Here is a 14,914-nt window from a genome sequence, read left to right as displayed (position 1 = left end):
TTCACTGGATAAAAGAGGTGATAATTAGGACTATCAAAAAAAGAGAAAAGTTGTACTTTTATTCCCGCTAACAATCCTTGGCGAGTGTTCACGGTTCACCTACTTTTAGGCAGGGGGAATTTGGTGGGCCTGGCGCCATCAATCTCATTCTAAGCAGCGTCTTGTGCTGAAGTTGCCCTCCGAATAAACTCCACTTTGCACAGAAAAGTTTCCAGTCCACGCTTGCTCCACTTTACTCCGTTTTTAAGTTTAATTAATCGTCAGTTACGTGTGTAACTCGCGCATGATTGATTTGGGCAGCCATGACGCACCGAGGCAACGTCTTTTAGGAACCGCCCCTAATTTCCTTAACCAATCATGCACGACCCTACTGACAGGCAACCACGCAATGGAGAGTGGTTACTTTTGGAACAGCCCAACAAAAAAGGTTTACCTTGGTTTTGTCCTCCCATTTCAGTCTTTCATCTTATTTAATTTAAATTTACTCATGACCCCTCACGTTTCTACTTTGTTTTTTCATGTATTGTTTATCCATTTTGTCACATGTATGTTGCACTATGGTTTTTGTTTAACATCTTGTTGAAGATAGGTGGGGGGGGGGTAATGATTAATCATGCGTTTTAATCATGCGTTACCCTGGTTTCGTTAATAAGCGGAAAACACAAATTTATACTTTTTGAATGTAGCTACAATAAATAAAGGTACAATAAATAATGGCAGCCTTGAATACGCTACCACTAGTTCGATACATGCTTCTGGAAGAAAAAAAAGTCGCTCAAATTGCCTTTGATAATGTCAATTAATAATGAATGATATTAATTTATGGGAAAGCTATTATTAACTCATTCACTGCCATTGACGGTTATAGACGTCAAAATTCATTTGAACTATTTTGATTAGTTTAAAAAAAAAATACACTTTTGTTAAAAGTATGAAAACCTAGATTTTTTTTATTGTACATTTAGAACAGATATAAAATTTGTGATTAAGTGAACTTGCAATTATTTACGATTACAAATTTTGATCGCCTGACGCCCGTAATTTTTAATAATCTTTTATATTTTAAAATTTTAATTATTTAAAAAATATATATATTTAACAACATATATATATATCTTTTTTTTAAATAATCTTTTCTTTGAAAAAACAATTTTTTTTTAAATATTTTCTTTTTTTTAAATAATTTTAATTATAAGTTTTTCTTTTTAATATTTTTTTAATGATTTGAATTTTTTTAATGGTTTGAATTAGTTTTTTTATTTTCAATAATCTTTTCTATTTTAAAAAAATATATATTTTTAATTTTTTATCTTTTCTTTATTAGAATTTTTATATAAATAATCTTTTTTTTTAATTAAAAAAAAGATTATAAAAAAATTGGGGACGTCCGGCGATTTTTTTTTTTTTATCATAATTAATCGGATGACTTCTCTAGTTAACTCACGATTAATCGCAAACTTTATATCTGTTCTAAATGTACAATAAAACTTTTTTTTCATACTTTTGTTAACAAAAGTGGAAAAACAAATTAAACTTATAGAAATAAAGCGAATTTTTTACGTCTATAGCCGTCAATGGCAGTGAATGAGTTAAAAGGTGTATGCTAATAATATGAAACACCCAAATCTCTGCAATTATTTACATTTCCAAATGATCACAATGTCCCACTGCTGGTGAACTGTCTAAAGTTTAGACTTGGGCAAACCCCGGCCCGCGGGCCAAATACGGCCCGTTATGCTTTTCAAACCGGCCCGCCGTACTTATCCAATAAGGCTAGAAAAAATTCAAAATCATTAATTTAATGTTGTCCCTGCAACGCCCGCGTTTCACCAATAGGTAGCGCCAGCCGCGGCGCCAGGATTTTTATTGTGGGTGGGCCTGAGGGAAAATGGGTGGGCCAGAGAAAATATGCAAAAATAAAATTCCCTTCACGTCCCTAATAGTGCTTTACCGCGGGTACCAAGGACAGCGATTAAGTTGCGGCTCTTAACACACACATATTATGGCGTTATTTCGCTTCTTTAATTACGAGGGCGCAGAAAATAAAATCGCTGGCGCGGTCTCACGTAAAGTGAAGGACTGCTGTGAGTGACCATCTGATCCCGTCTGTAGAAATGAGCGGACCAAAGAAAAGGAAAGTGGACGGTGAGGGCCGAGTGTTTAATAAAGAGTGGACAACACGATATTTTTTCACTGAAGTCCGATCAACGGCTGTATGTCTGATATGCCAAGAAGCCGTTGCGGTTTTTAAAGAGTACAATATCAGCCGTCACTTTGCCACGAAACATGCAAATTATGCTAGCAAGCAGTCAACACAAGAACGGGAGGCTACTGCACAGAGGTTGGCGGCTAATTTACAGGCTCAGCAGAATTTTTTTCACCATCAAACTTCAATTCAGGAGTCAAGTACCAGGGCAGGTTTTTTGCTGGCGTTCAAATTGGCGAAGGCTAGCAAGCCTTTCTCCGAAGGCGAGTTTTTGAAAGAATGCATGGTAGAGACAGGGATAAACGACAGTTTTGAGATAACTGAGGAGCTTTTGAGCATGGAGTCGCTGAAGGGGAAAACGCGAAGAGAGGACTTGTATGCACATGTGTCCGCTGTCATTGAGAGGATGAAGCTTCCTTGGAGTAAACTTTCCAATGTCACCACGGATGGATCGCCAAATTTAACAGGAAAAAACGTCGGACTGCTGACATTTGTGAGTTTTTCTACTTATGTTCTGTTATGGAAAAAAAGTTTGAAAGTGCGTCTTTTAATTGAGTGTGCCTTTATGCACAGCAGTGGAGCAGAAATGATTGACATTGATTATTTCGTTGGGTAATAATATGTTTTGAATGTTGAAAGTGGTCATCTTTTTTCAATAAATCTTGATTTCTTTAACTTTACGCCTTGAATTGAAATCTATTAAAAATAGATGCAACCACCAGGTTTGACAGATCACAGTGTATGTGCTATTATAATCAATTTACATTTCTTCTCCCACTTTGCCAAATAGTGTGTAAATGCCGTATCTTGCATATTCATTGAGGCAAACGTACTACCTGGATTAGGGCTATTTTATAATAATCATAATAGTAATAATACATTTCATTTAAAAACAGCACCTTTCAGAACACCCAAGGTCACTTTACAAAGCATAAAAACACAGCAAAAGTTGAGCTAAAACAATAAAAATGAAGCTATTGGAAAAGCTGTTTTAAATAAGTGGATTTTGCACATTTGAAAAACGCAGTCCTTAGTGCTCACTATAAGTAAATCGGGTTGTACATTTATCTGTGTGTGTTTACTGTGCTATGAGGTCCAAATGCTCCTGGTCCGGCCCATCTGTCAAAATTTCAAACCCATTGTGGCCCGCAAGTCAAAAAGTTTGCCCACCCCTGGTCTAAACCAACTGGCAAACGTTAACAAATGTTTTTTTTTAGTGCCAACAATATTGTAATGGTTTCTGACTAATTGGGGTTGATGAGTCTGAAAATGACTTCCCTTTCTTTACATTGTCTCCAGTTTTTTTTAGATATTTTTAACAATTGATGTGCTTTGACAGTTCACTAAATGCGCATTGACCATTACTTAGTTGTTTTCATGCCATCTTATGTATGTTTACTGATATTGCCTAATTTTCTGAATGTTTGTTTGATTTTCACATGCAACATGATTAGCACAATATTGCATCAATATTGTATGGATGTGTGAAACGACAGATGCAACCTCATCAAAGTTGGAGCAGAAAGAGAACCACAGTCATAACTTGTGTATTTTTTAAACCAAACAATGCAATATCTAAAAAAAACTAGAGCCAAATGGGAAAAACAAATGGCATTTTGGATTCAGTGACAATCAACCAACCCATCTATCTAATAATGATGTTAGAAACTAATACTGTACTAGCGACACTTGGAGACAACCCTGATCTGTGTCAACACTGCAGCTTTGCTTACCTTTGGCATACGATAACTAAAGATTTGCTTGGTTGCAATTTAAACTGTTGCGTGGGCAGACACTCAAGAGACACAATTGTTTATATACAGACAAAAAAAATATTCACTCATTCATATTGTGTCTCTTTAAATACAGTCAAAGCTTTTGTAGGGCCTTGAAAGCATCTTACTAAATTATGCTAACCCTACTGACATAATGGTCAATCTTGTCAATGTCAATCAGTGTGACAAAATAATGTTGTAATGTTTTTTTTATTTACTAATATCAACAGAGAGAGCCACTTGGGATACCTTTCGACAAGAAAAAAAAAATTGTTCACATGTTTTTAACATCAAGATGATGATAGGGAGCGTGGCGATGCATCAGTTCTCCTCAAAGACTGTAGGTGTCCTCAGGGAGCGCCACCAACAGCTCATCCAGGTCATCTGCGACCAAAAAGACAAGCGTTAGTCATGTGGCTAAGTATTATGAGCCCCTTGAACCCGGATCTCCTGCAATATGGCTGAACAAAAAGATCCCCCTTAGGCTTCTACACAGAACCCAGCGAAGGTGAAGTACAGGATATACACAGGTAACCACTCAACTCCATTATGCCTCTAAAGGTAACAAAAACTCCAGCTCTTTTATAGAAAAAGCCACAAAGAAATTTGTGAAAAGCCATCAGTGTTAAAGAGATGAAAGAAAAGATTCAAAAAGAAAAATCTCATCACAGCAGATTACCGGTACAAAAAAAAATACACCTTTAAGTGTACATCTTCAACCATACAATAATTTTTAATGTAAAAAATAAAAAATAAACAAATAAAATGAAATGAAATAAAACTAGTCTTCATTACATTGTCCCTCATCCTCTGAACCGCTTATTCTCACAGGTGTTGCGGGCATGCTGGATCTTATGCCAGTTGTTTCGGGGCAAAAGGCAAGATATTCTGAACTGGTCGCCAGCCAATCGCAGAGCACAAACAGACAAAGAAGAAACATTCACATTCACACCTATTAACCTACCATGCATGATTTGGGAGCAAACCCACGCAGGCACAGGGAGAACATGCAAACTCTACACAGGAGCCTATATTCAAACCCACGACCTCTGCGCTGTGCTAACCAGTCCTCCACCATGCCACCTTAATTACATTACTTTTAAACTATACACAATAAAATAAAGAATATTTTTTAAATTCGCAATACTTGATGAAAACACTTCTACATGCTCAGTCATGGCACAAGTAGTACAATAATCTGTACTTTTAAGTGTACAATTTAAAGAAGCCAAACATTTTTTATTTCCATGACATGAATAAAAAACAGGTGGATTTTTTTTTTCTTCTGCTAAACAATTCAAATTTCACAAATGTAATAATAATCAGAATACTATGTTTAGACAACTGGGGGCGCATACAACATATTGTACAGATTTTTTAGTTTTATTTTGCTTCCCCTTTAAAACATCCATCCATTATCAGAACCGCTAATGCTCACCAGGGTCGTGGGCATGCTGGAGCCTATCCCAGCTGTCTAGGGGCAGTAGGTGGAGTGAACCCTGGACTGGTTGGCAGCCAATCACAGGGCGCACACACAGACAAATAACCATTCACATTCACAATCACACCGAGGGGCAATTTAGAACGCCCAATGAACCTGCCATGCATGTCTTTGGAACGTAGAAGGAAACTGAAGAACCCGGAGAAAACCCACGCAGGCACGGGGAGAACATGCAAACTCCACCCAGGAAGGCCGAAGCCCGGACTCGATCCAACAACCTCCGCACTGGAAGGCGGACATGCTAACCAGTCAGCCACCATACAGTAAAATGTAAAAACATGATTAAACGAAATAAAAGAAAAAATAATAAAATATAAAATAAATAACATATAATCAATAATCTAATCACACTTGTTAAAATAGTCCAAACCACATGAAAACGCATTTCCAGTGTGATAGGCATACCAAGGCAACAGACGGTGAACTAAAATAAAAAATACTATTTAACTACTTGTTTTGCACCCTGCAGTTTAGTGAACCCACCTGCGTCCCAGCCTGAAGTCTGCAAGCTTCCATCTTTGTATTTCATCCCGTCATCGTTACCATCGTCATTATCGTCAAACACCAGCTGCATGCAGGACACAGGCTTGACAGCTGGTGACAGCGGTGTTGGCTCCTACACAAAAAAAAAAGGGGGGGGGGGGTAAGGCCAGACGGCTTACCGATTTAGATATCGGCGCACGTAACTTACCAGAATCAGTGGTGGAAGATGCCCTGACGTGTGGCAGACCCCGTCTGGCGAATAGATCCTGAGGAGATTGTTGGGCGTCACGTTGAGGTAGTGGTTGCGATGGGAGGGGGAGAACACGCCCACCTACAAGCAAACATCACGCTGGTTTTGAAATAAAAACATCCTGGTGACACTTTTGTTTTTTTAAAATAGTTTCCTCACTTGTTTGAGCAGCAGCACAGCACCCACTTTCAGTTCCCCCAAGCGCTCCTCCAGGAGGCGCCGATGCACCGTGCCCTGGATCTCACCTTTAGTCAACAATAGAAGAACATGTTAACCAATGTTCAGGAGGAGGAGCAGCCCTCTGTGTTCCTTACAAGTGATATTGACAAACTTACAAATGAAAACCTGTGTGTGTGTGTGCGTGCGTGCGTGTGTGCGTGCGTGCGTGTGTGTGTGTGTATTCGTGGTAGTCTACCATGTCAAGACAATCTCTCTGTCGTGCGTGTGTGCGCACGTACCAGTAGGATCCCTGAAGACAGCCTTAGCGTCGGTGTGCGTGTGGTTGATACTCTTGAGCATAACGGCCATGTTTGGCACTTTGTTTTTGTTCAGCTGCTTCAAAGCCGCCTGTGGCAACATCAAAACAAGAGCCCCACCCAATAAGCAACACGTTTGTTGACAAGATGCAAGTGAAATCAAGGCAGCGAAAAAAGAAACCTTGCGGAGCACCATGACCACACTGAAGGAGCGCAGGAAGCATGCCGGGTTGCGCTCGTCCAGTCCCATCTCGGCCTTCATCGCCGCCCAGGGACCGCCGAACTGCTCATCATCAGCCTGGGAGCTGGAAACCTGGACAAAAGTATTGGGACGCAATGCATTCGTTATCTAACTCGAACACGACCAATCTCTTTAATGCAGATTAACGCGCGCCCCCTTATTTGGAAAGCACTGAACTTGGGGAATTTTGACCGTGACGCAGTAGACACCTCGGAATTACCCTCGAGAAATGCAGCACACTGCAGCCAATATACACAATGTTTAAATGGAAGACTTAAAGCTACGTTTGGACCGTGAAGCACCACCAATCCTTTCACAAATACACTTGATAGGCTGCCAATTAGCAGTTAGCATCGAGCTCGGTTGCTCCAGCTACCGAAGGGGTCTGAATGGTCACGCCCAGACTTTGAGAGCCAAGACTTGAATGCATGCCTGTCTTGTCACTTGCTGGTTAAACATGAGGCGTAGTCAATTCGAGCTTACAAAACCCCCAGTCGCAATGAAGCGCGTTTCTGAGGCGGGGCAAACCTGACCAGACAGACATTGGAAAGAGCCAATCAGTGCAGCGTGAACATGAACTGCCATTGTAACTATTTCTATTAGGTTAAAAAAAAATCCCACTTTTGTTAACAAGACTATGAAAACCTAGATTTTTTTTTTAATTGTACATTAAGAACATATGTCAAATTTGTGATTAATCGTGAGTTAACTAGAGATTACATTTTTTAATTGTAATTAATCGCCTGACGCCCCTAAATTGTAATAATCTTCTTTTCAAATTGTATCAGGTGATTAACATTTTTAATTGTAATTAATCGCATGACTTTAATAGTTCTAGGTTTTCATACTCTTGTAAACATAAGTGGAAAAAATCTTAAACTAATAGAAATGGTTCAAATGAATTTCTGACGTCTATAGCCGTCAACGGTAGTGAATGAGTTAAAAAAGCGATGTGCGGAAGCCAAGTAGCAAACAGTAGCAGTGGACGGAGACGAAGTAAATTCAACATATGTCATAGTTGCGGTAAAAACTTGATTTTGAATGTTATGAGGAGGAGGACGGACTTTGTTCCGGCGCTGAAGAGTGACGTTGCTCACAAAGAATACTTCACTGCAAATAAACAAATTTGATGTGCCCGACCATTTCGAGCCGGGCCATATCGCGGTCGATGGCAGCCTTTCAAACAGTAACATATTAAAATGTGTAAACTAAATTAAGAACAACATCATTACAGGTAATTTGAGCAAATTTATTATTTGAAAAGTATGTATCAAATTGGCGACCCTTTTCTAAAAAGTTGATGACCCCCCGTGTTAACGACTACCTCATTGTGCTGCCCTGAGCACACACTCACAACTAAGATCAAGTGTATACAGTACGGCATGACCTGGTTTGGACGACGAGCCGCCACATCGTGGGCGGGAGTCTGGGGAACAGACACCACAATCTCATCCAGACTGAGTGGCTGGGGGGAAAAAGGAAGAAACTCACTAAACGACAACATAGTGAAAGGAAAACAATTGACGATGGATGAAGGCGACGTTCGACACAGACCTGCTGTGGGAGGAGCCCCGCCGGGCCCGGGAAACGCCGCCTACTTGGCGGCCGAGGATCTGAGCAAGGCCTCTTCCGGGACACCTTGTTGGACGCAGACACCAACTGCACCAGGTGGTTGGTCAGCAGCGGTGTGCTGAGGGGGTGCGGACTAAAGGCAAGGGAGGGGGATGGTGACGGTGCAGGTACAGGCGCAGGTGAAACCGCCTCAAAGAGGCCTCGGGGCAGGCGGCTGGGTGCCGGGGTTTTCCATGCCACCTGCTTAGGCTTGTCGAGAGTCCTGGAAGGTGACTTGGGAGCCGGCGGGGAGGTGGTGACCAGGTGGGGGGTTGTTGAGGTTGGTGCTCTTAGGGTCCCTCCACCTGTGGTGGGGCGCATCATTTTGACCGGCACAACAGGTCCTGCTAAACGTTCACACTCCTCTAAGTCTGCAAGGTCCAAGTCCCAGTCGTCAAAGTCATCCTGGGCGGCAGCATTGGTGGTTGGCCTCTGCTGCGCCCCCAAGTGGGGCTCAGTGACATTGCACGTAGGAGGTGGAAGGGAGTGAGCTGATCCTCCGCTTGGCTGGAGGAGGTTGGTGTTAGAGTCTCGAGGGACCGCAAGGGTGACACCCAGCGGGCGTAATGCCGCAACATTGGTGGGGGCGAGACTCTGTTGGGGGCAAGCTCGAGTGCCAGAGGAAAGCTTACGCAAAGTCGGAGCAACTATTTCTTGGCCCAGAGGGCAGGATGGCACAGCGGCGGAAGGCCTATCCTGCGTCCCCAATTGGGGCTCAGGAAAGTCCAGCTTGGGAGGCGCATTGGACCTCAGGGCATTAGCACCAGAGATAAGATTCCGCAAAGCAGAGGTATTCTTATTGAAGGCAAGATGTGCTGAAGTCCCATTTGGCTGGAAGAGGTTGGTGGCGGAATCTCCAGGGGCAACATGGGTGGCAGGGGGCAGAGATAGTGGCAAAGTTACGGAGGGCCTTGGCTGCACCCCAACGTAGGGCTCAGGGAATTCTGGCAGAAGGGTGTGAGCCCGAGTGCTAGAGGACAGCTTCCGTAAAGTACGCGCAACTGTTTTTGAGGTCGAAGGTGGACACGGGGAAGATGATCTCTGGAGGAGGTTGGTGCCGGAACCTCTCGAGGCCACACAAGCGACACCCACCGAGTGGGATGGCACGGTGGTCGGCTGTCGGACGGCCCAGTTAGTTCCCAGCAGTTCCTGATGGACAAACAGTACGAGGGAGGGTCAACAACATTATGCAATGATGGTGTCTGCAATAAACAATTAGTCACCATATTGAAAGGGCGACAAATGGTGAATACGCCGTGGTATGTGTGTAAAAAGTTGCCAGCCCTGTTGCAGTGCAATGAACACTTGCCAATAAATATGCATTTTAACTGAGAGGGTTGGCAGTGAATGAGTTAAAAGGGGGAGATTACACTTTGTAATAAAAAAATTTTTTTTTTGTCATATTTGGTAAAACTGTTAGAGACAGTGTAAACCTGGACAGTAGTACATTTGTTATTAATAAGGTGGTAGTTGGTGACGTCACGTCGAGCAACCCCTCCAAATAAAATGATGGGATCAGGTGTGTGTGAGGTTACCTCGTCGTCAAAGTCGTCGCCAATGCTGAACAGCCCGCTCAGGTGGCAGCTCTGCAACAGTTAAAACAAGCCTTTCTGGAGCTCGATTAGCACGTAAATGCGAGATGTTGATGATTTAAAGCGAAAAGGACGACATATTTACCCTGTTAGCGTGCAAGCTTAGCTAACGTTTCGCCCCGAACGAACTTACCATCGCAAGCACGAGATGTCGCGATGAGTTATTTCATGCAACAAGGCGTCGAAGATCACACGGTGACGACCCGTCTAATTCTGTTTTCTTCTATACGTTCTTTTTTAGTACAAAGTAGCTAACGCGTGTTGACGTGGTGGATGAATTTGGAGAAATGGTGAGCCGGCGACTCACGTTCAAACGTGATGACGTTGGCCGTTTGTTGCTGAAGAACGCGGAAGTGGGTTGAGATGATTCCCCTCCCATCTCCCGTCAAAAGTCGGTAAACCTTACCCCACACAAAAAGTTCATTTAAGTCATTTTATCTTTGAAAACGTAACATGCGTTAAGATAGCCATGGTTGGCTTATCAGGAGAAATAATAAGGCATTTATCGCCCTATAATAACGACAATTAGAAAATGACTACGGATACGGTCAAAGTCGGTTGAAAAAACAAAAACAACCTCGCGACATGCCAGTTGTGCCAGTTTATGTCGTAAAAATCCAAGTCGGGCGTTTTTAGTTGCATTCCTTTGGCTGTATGAATAACAACATGTTTACCATTTGTTCAATTAATGACGTGTGGCGTTTGACTTTAAATAAGAACGCGTAAGTTTAGAGAGATGGTTCCAACTTCCCCTCCCGTCTATTACAGGCTTTATTTGGCTTTATACAAAAATAAGGTAACTGCCATTGACGGCTATAGACGTCAAAAAATCATTTGAACTATTCGTATTAGTTTAAAACTTTTTTCCACTTTTGTTAACAAGAGTATGAAAACCTAGGAAAAAAATTATAGTATATTTAGAACAGATATAAAATTTGTGATTAACCGTGAGATAACTATTGAAGTCATGTGATTAATTACAATTGAAAATTTTAATCGCCTGACGCCCCTAATTTTTAATAATCTTTTCTTAAAAAATAAATAAAAAAAAGATTATTATTATTATTTTAATAATCTTTTTTTTTTTAATAAAAAAAAGATTATTTAAAAAGTGTCTAGGTTTTCATACTCTTGTTAACAAAAGTGGGGGGAAAAATGTTAAACTAATAGAAATAATTCTAATGAATTTTTGCCGTTTATAGGCGTCAATGGCAGTGAATGAGTTCATGGCTACCAGCCTATGATCTTTACAAGGAAAATGTGCCTAATCAAAGATGTTTGGATGTTTACACAAACAATGTGTTAAGGTTCCTCAAAAACAAAAATTCAGGGTTCAATGAAGACCACGTTGACATTGCTGTTGACCAAAAACGCGTTATGTTCGTTGAAGACTTGGAATTTTCTTTGAACTTTGAAATGTACATTTTATTTGTGAAAAACGATGTTGTCTTTGAGATCTACACGCACACAAAAGAAATGCGAGGTTGACATTTACAAAACCACAGGTACATCAAAGATTCTAAATTGTATTTTATCACAGAAACACTAATTTTGGTTCAAATAAGACTTCAAAGTGTCTTTGGGATTGACCGAATTATAAATTGGGGTCAACTTGGGTCAAAGTTCAACAGCATGTCTGTGCAAAAGAGGTTTTACATTGACTTGAAAACCCACCTGCAGGTGTGTCGAGCTGCTTCTGAAGGGCGGCGTTGACGTGAACATGAGCACGGCCGGGTCCAAGCTCACCCCACTGCACGTAGCTGCCGTACAGGGCCTGGAGCGCCACGTGGAGCTACTGCTCTCCGACGTGCGGGCCACCAACCGGAAGCACGATGCGGCCTTGATCGTCGCCTGCGCCAAGGCTAAGAAGCCATCGGATGTGGGCCGTTACGTGGTCGTGGTACGCGAGTGTGTTTTCCCTTCTGTGCCCAGTGTTTGATGCAGTGCGTCTTTTACCCGTCACATTGGAGGTGATCTTTAACTCATACCCACGACGGGACGCTACACTGAATTTGAATTTTGCCTTGTTTTTTTAATTTGCTTTTTGAAAAAATATTTTTGAGAATTAAGATGTAATTTGATGGAAATAGTCATAATGTATATTCCTTTAAAATGTATCTTTATTTTTGCGAGTATCTGAATATGCAAATAAAGCTGTATATGATTTTTAAAAAAATAAGTTGTGTATTTTTACTTTTGATTGAAGAGGTAATTTTGCAGTAATGTATAATTATGTCAAAATTGTCCCTAGGTGGGATTGTAAGTGTGGATGGTTGTTAGTCTCTGTGTGCCCCACCCCACCTACTACCCCCGCGACCCTTGTGAGGAATAAGCGGTTAAGAAAATTTATGGATGAATGTATAATTGTGTAATATATATATATATACACATATATATATATATATATATATATATATATACACACATTACATATACATGTATCTTGTATTGCGCTTTTCAAGGTACTCAAAGACGCTTCACAGAAAGTCAAAAAAAAGAAAGATCCGTACAAAAGGCTTTTAAAAAATAAGTCCAAGACATAAATAAAATCGTTACAATAATAAAATCAGTACAAAACTAAACATTCATAATACTGGACATTAGACATTAAAAGCAACTTTGTAACAGATGGTCATGTTGCTTTACCGTTTTGTTTTTAAATGACAAAGGCGATTGTTTATTTTTGGAACTGAAGATTTTTGGTAAGTTGTTATGATGCCCTCCACACAAACTTGCTTCTTCTTTTTTTAGCAAGTATTCCCTTGCTGACACTTGCTGGAAGACAACCAATAAAAACTCGAAGGTTCCATCTGGCCATCACTCACAATTAGCTTGTTAATAAGATTTTAAGTATTCAATGTTATAATGGTGTAATAACTGCTTTCACATAGAAGTTTTGATTTGCCAAATCCAGTAACGTTCCATTCATTATTCTGAATGACTGTCCTGCTGCACCTCTTTTATTTTTAGGTTAGTTTAAAGATAACAGATCCTGACTTTGCGTACACATTGAAAAGTATTATAACTTTAATGCACAACATGTGCAAAAGTCAACCGGCTCAGTTTTCATTTTCTAAATCTTTGCAATAAATTTATTTCAGCATTCAAGGTACGTATTCCTGCATTAACTTGATTTTAATCGTCATATATCCTTAAATCATTTTTTTCTTTCTCACTCATTCTCTAGCCTTCTAATGGCACAACATGGGTCATGATATATGTTTAAAATATTTAATATATCTTTGAAATATTTTGATCAATTACTATGCTATGTGCAGTAAACATCTTGTTTTTCTTTAGCACAAATTTATTACATAATGAACAAGCACAGATTTTGCATTCGTACATCAAGTTTAGGTCAGAAACCACCCACATCCATTTCCTGTGAAAATTGTGTCAGGTTTTCCCCTAAGTCTATTTCAGATTTCGCGTGGGATGGTGTTAACTTTGAGGCATCCTTATCTTTGGGTGGCGCCAGTGAGACATTTTGAAGTACCACGACGACGACGAAGAGGACGACAGACGCGCACGCGCAGTAGAAGTTCTTCCGAGGTTTTTTTTTTCGTTTTGTTTTTAAATACAAACAAAAATAGGTACAATCCCATTACAATAATTTTCCAAATTCACATAACGAGTACAATCAAACAACAACGTAGGGCATTTTCCATTTCAAATAAAGACCAAAAAGGGCAATGAAAGAAGAAAAAAAAATCACAAGTACAGTCTTTTAATAAATGACGCCAGTCTTGCTGCATTCTTGGCATTAATAAGTAACAGCGAATTATTGTAAGATTTCATTTCCTTTTTCCAATGAGCAACATTTGGTTTTGTTCTTAAGAAACGACATTTGTGCATATATTGTTTACCTAGTAAAATAATATTGTTTATGCAAACATCTAAATTATTATTTAAAAATTTCCCACATCCATCTTAAATTAAATTTCTCCTTCAAAAGCTCTTTTGTGGGGTAAATATTATTAAGAATTTAAAATTGAAGTTCCTTGGTTTTTGCTGGTACCGGAACTTTCAAATATTTACATCTAATCGTTTTTCTATCTTCGAATTTAAAGTCCTTCAGAATATAGTCAGGTTTTAATGAACTAAATAAACAATTATATAGTAACTGGCTTCTAATAAATTTGTTGTTGCATTTGTCATTACAAAAATCAATACCATTAATGAATAGATGCCTTAAAGCTGGTGTGATTTTTAAATGTAGTTTAGATAAACACATGTTCAACAGAGTCAAAGGCCTTGTAAAAATCCAGGAAGAGTATAAAACCATGATCATCAATTAAGTCACTATAGTCTATCAAATCCATAACAAGTCTAATATTGTTATGAATAACTCTTCCTTTTATAAAGCCTGACTGTGTCTCACTAATAATATATGTTATTCCTAATCTGAGTCTGGTTGCAATTGATCCTGAAATATTTTAATATTCTGTAGGTCTTAAATTATCCATTATTCTTTTTATCTTTCTCAGGCTTTGGAATCAAAGTAATCGCACCTTGCTTCATAGTTGTCATTAATTATTGTCTAACAATACATTCATGAAGAGCATCAAATAATAATGACCTCAACTTTTCCCAAAAGTGTTTATAGAAATTTACAGTTATCCCATCCGATCCCGGGGATTTATTAGAAGCCATTTTCTCAAGACTTGCATCCAGTTACTCAATTCTAAGTTAACTGTAACAGAAATTGAAAGGTTACGCTTGTAGGAAAACGGGAGCACGGCGTCGGGCTTCTGACGACACATCATCATCAACCCCCCC

General features: G+C 39.8%; 2 protein-coding genes across 3 annotated transcripts; one reads left to right on the top strand and one right to left on the bottom strand.

Moving 5' to 3' along the window:
• Positions 1-4,172: 4,172 nt before the first annotated feature.
• hrob (homologous recombination factor with OB-fold) lies at positions 4,173-12,214 on the bottom strand. 2 transcript variants are annotated; one of them, XM_086059117.1, is made up of 10 exons: positions 11,810-12,214; positions 10,079-10,129; positions 8,487-9,692; positions 8,320-8,397; positions 6,873-7,004; positions 6,674-6,782; positions 6,375-6,460; positions 6,174-6,296; positions 5,966-6,098; positions 4,173-4,365 (listed from the first exon to the last, which is right to left on the bottom strand). In XM_086059117.1, the coding sequence occupies exons 1-10, from the start codon at positions 11,855-11,857 to the stop codon at positions 4,313-4,315; spliced, it is 2,019 nt and encodes a 672-aa protein (XP_085915243.1). In that variant the 5' UTR covers positions 11,858-12,214; the 3' UTR covers positions 4,173-4,312. The 2 variants fall into 2 exon arrangements, with proteins under 2 accessions (XP_085915243.1, XP_085915249.1); XM_086059123.1 differs by lacking the exon at positions 11,810-12,214 and adding an exon at positions 10,269-10,481.
• asb16 (ankyrin repeat and SOCS box containing 16) lies at positions 10,497-12,286 on the top strand. The gene is made up of 2 exons (XM_086059134.1): positions 10,497-10,530; positions 11,816-12,286. Exons 1-2 carry the CDS (start codon positions 10,499-10,501, stop codon positions 12,072-12,074), a joined length of 291 nt encoding a protein of 96 aa, XP_085915260.1. The 5' UTR covers positions 10,497-10,498; the 3' UTR covers positions 12,075-12,286.
• Positions 12,287-14,914: the final 2,628 nt, after the last annotated feature.

This window comes from Leptonotus elevatus, chromosome 1, assembly GCF_054856555.1.
Source record: "Leptonotus elevatus isolate MCC_2025b chromosome 1, RoL_Lele_1.0, whole genome shotgun sequence".
NCBI classification, from domain to species: Eukaryota; Metazoa; Chordata; class Actinopteri; order Syngnathiformes; family Syngnathidae; genus Leptonotus; species Leptonotus elevatus.
The sequence above is the reverse complement of the archived record's forward strand: the minus strand, read 5'-3'. Positions and strand labels throughout refer to the sequence as shown.

What these genes read in the sequence shown, in the direction of transcription:
- asb16 (XM_086059134.1), top strand. Translation starts at nt 10,499, where the DNA reads ATGATTCCCCTCCCATCTCCCGTCAAAAGTCG. An exon ending in CCATCTCCCGTCAAAAGTCG is followed by an intron (nt 10,531 to 11,815) that starts GTAAACCTTACC and finishes ACCCACCTGCAG; the next exon opens with GTGTGTCGAGCTGCTTCTGA.
- hrob (XM_086059117.1), bottom strand. Translation starts at nt 11,857, where the DNA reads ATGTTCACGTCAACGCCGCCCTTCAGAAGCAGCTCGACACACCTGCAG. An exon ending in CGGGGCTCCTCCCACAGCAG is followed by an intron (nt 8,398 to 8,486) that starts GTCTGTGTCGAA and finishes TTTTCCCCCCAG; the next exon opens with CCACTCAGTCTGGATGAGAT. An exon ending in CGGCTCGTCGTCCAAACCAG is followed by an intron (nt 7,005 to 8,319) that starts GTCATGCCGTAC and finishes ACTTTTGTCCAG; the next exon opens with GTTTCCAGCTCCCAGGCTGA.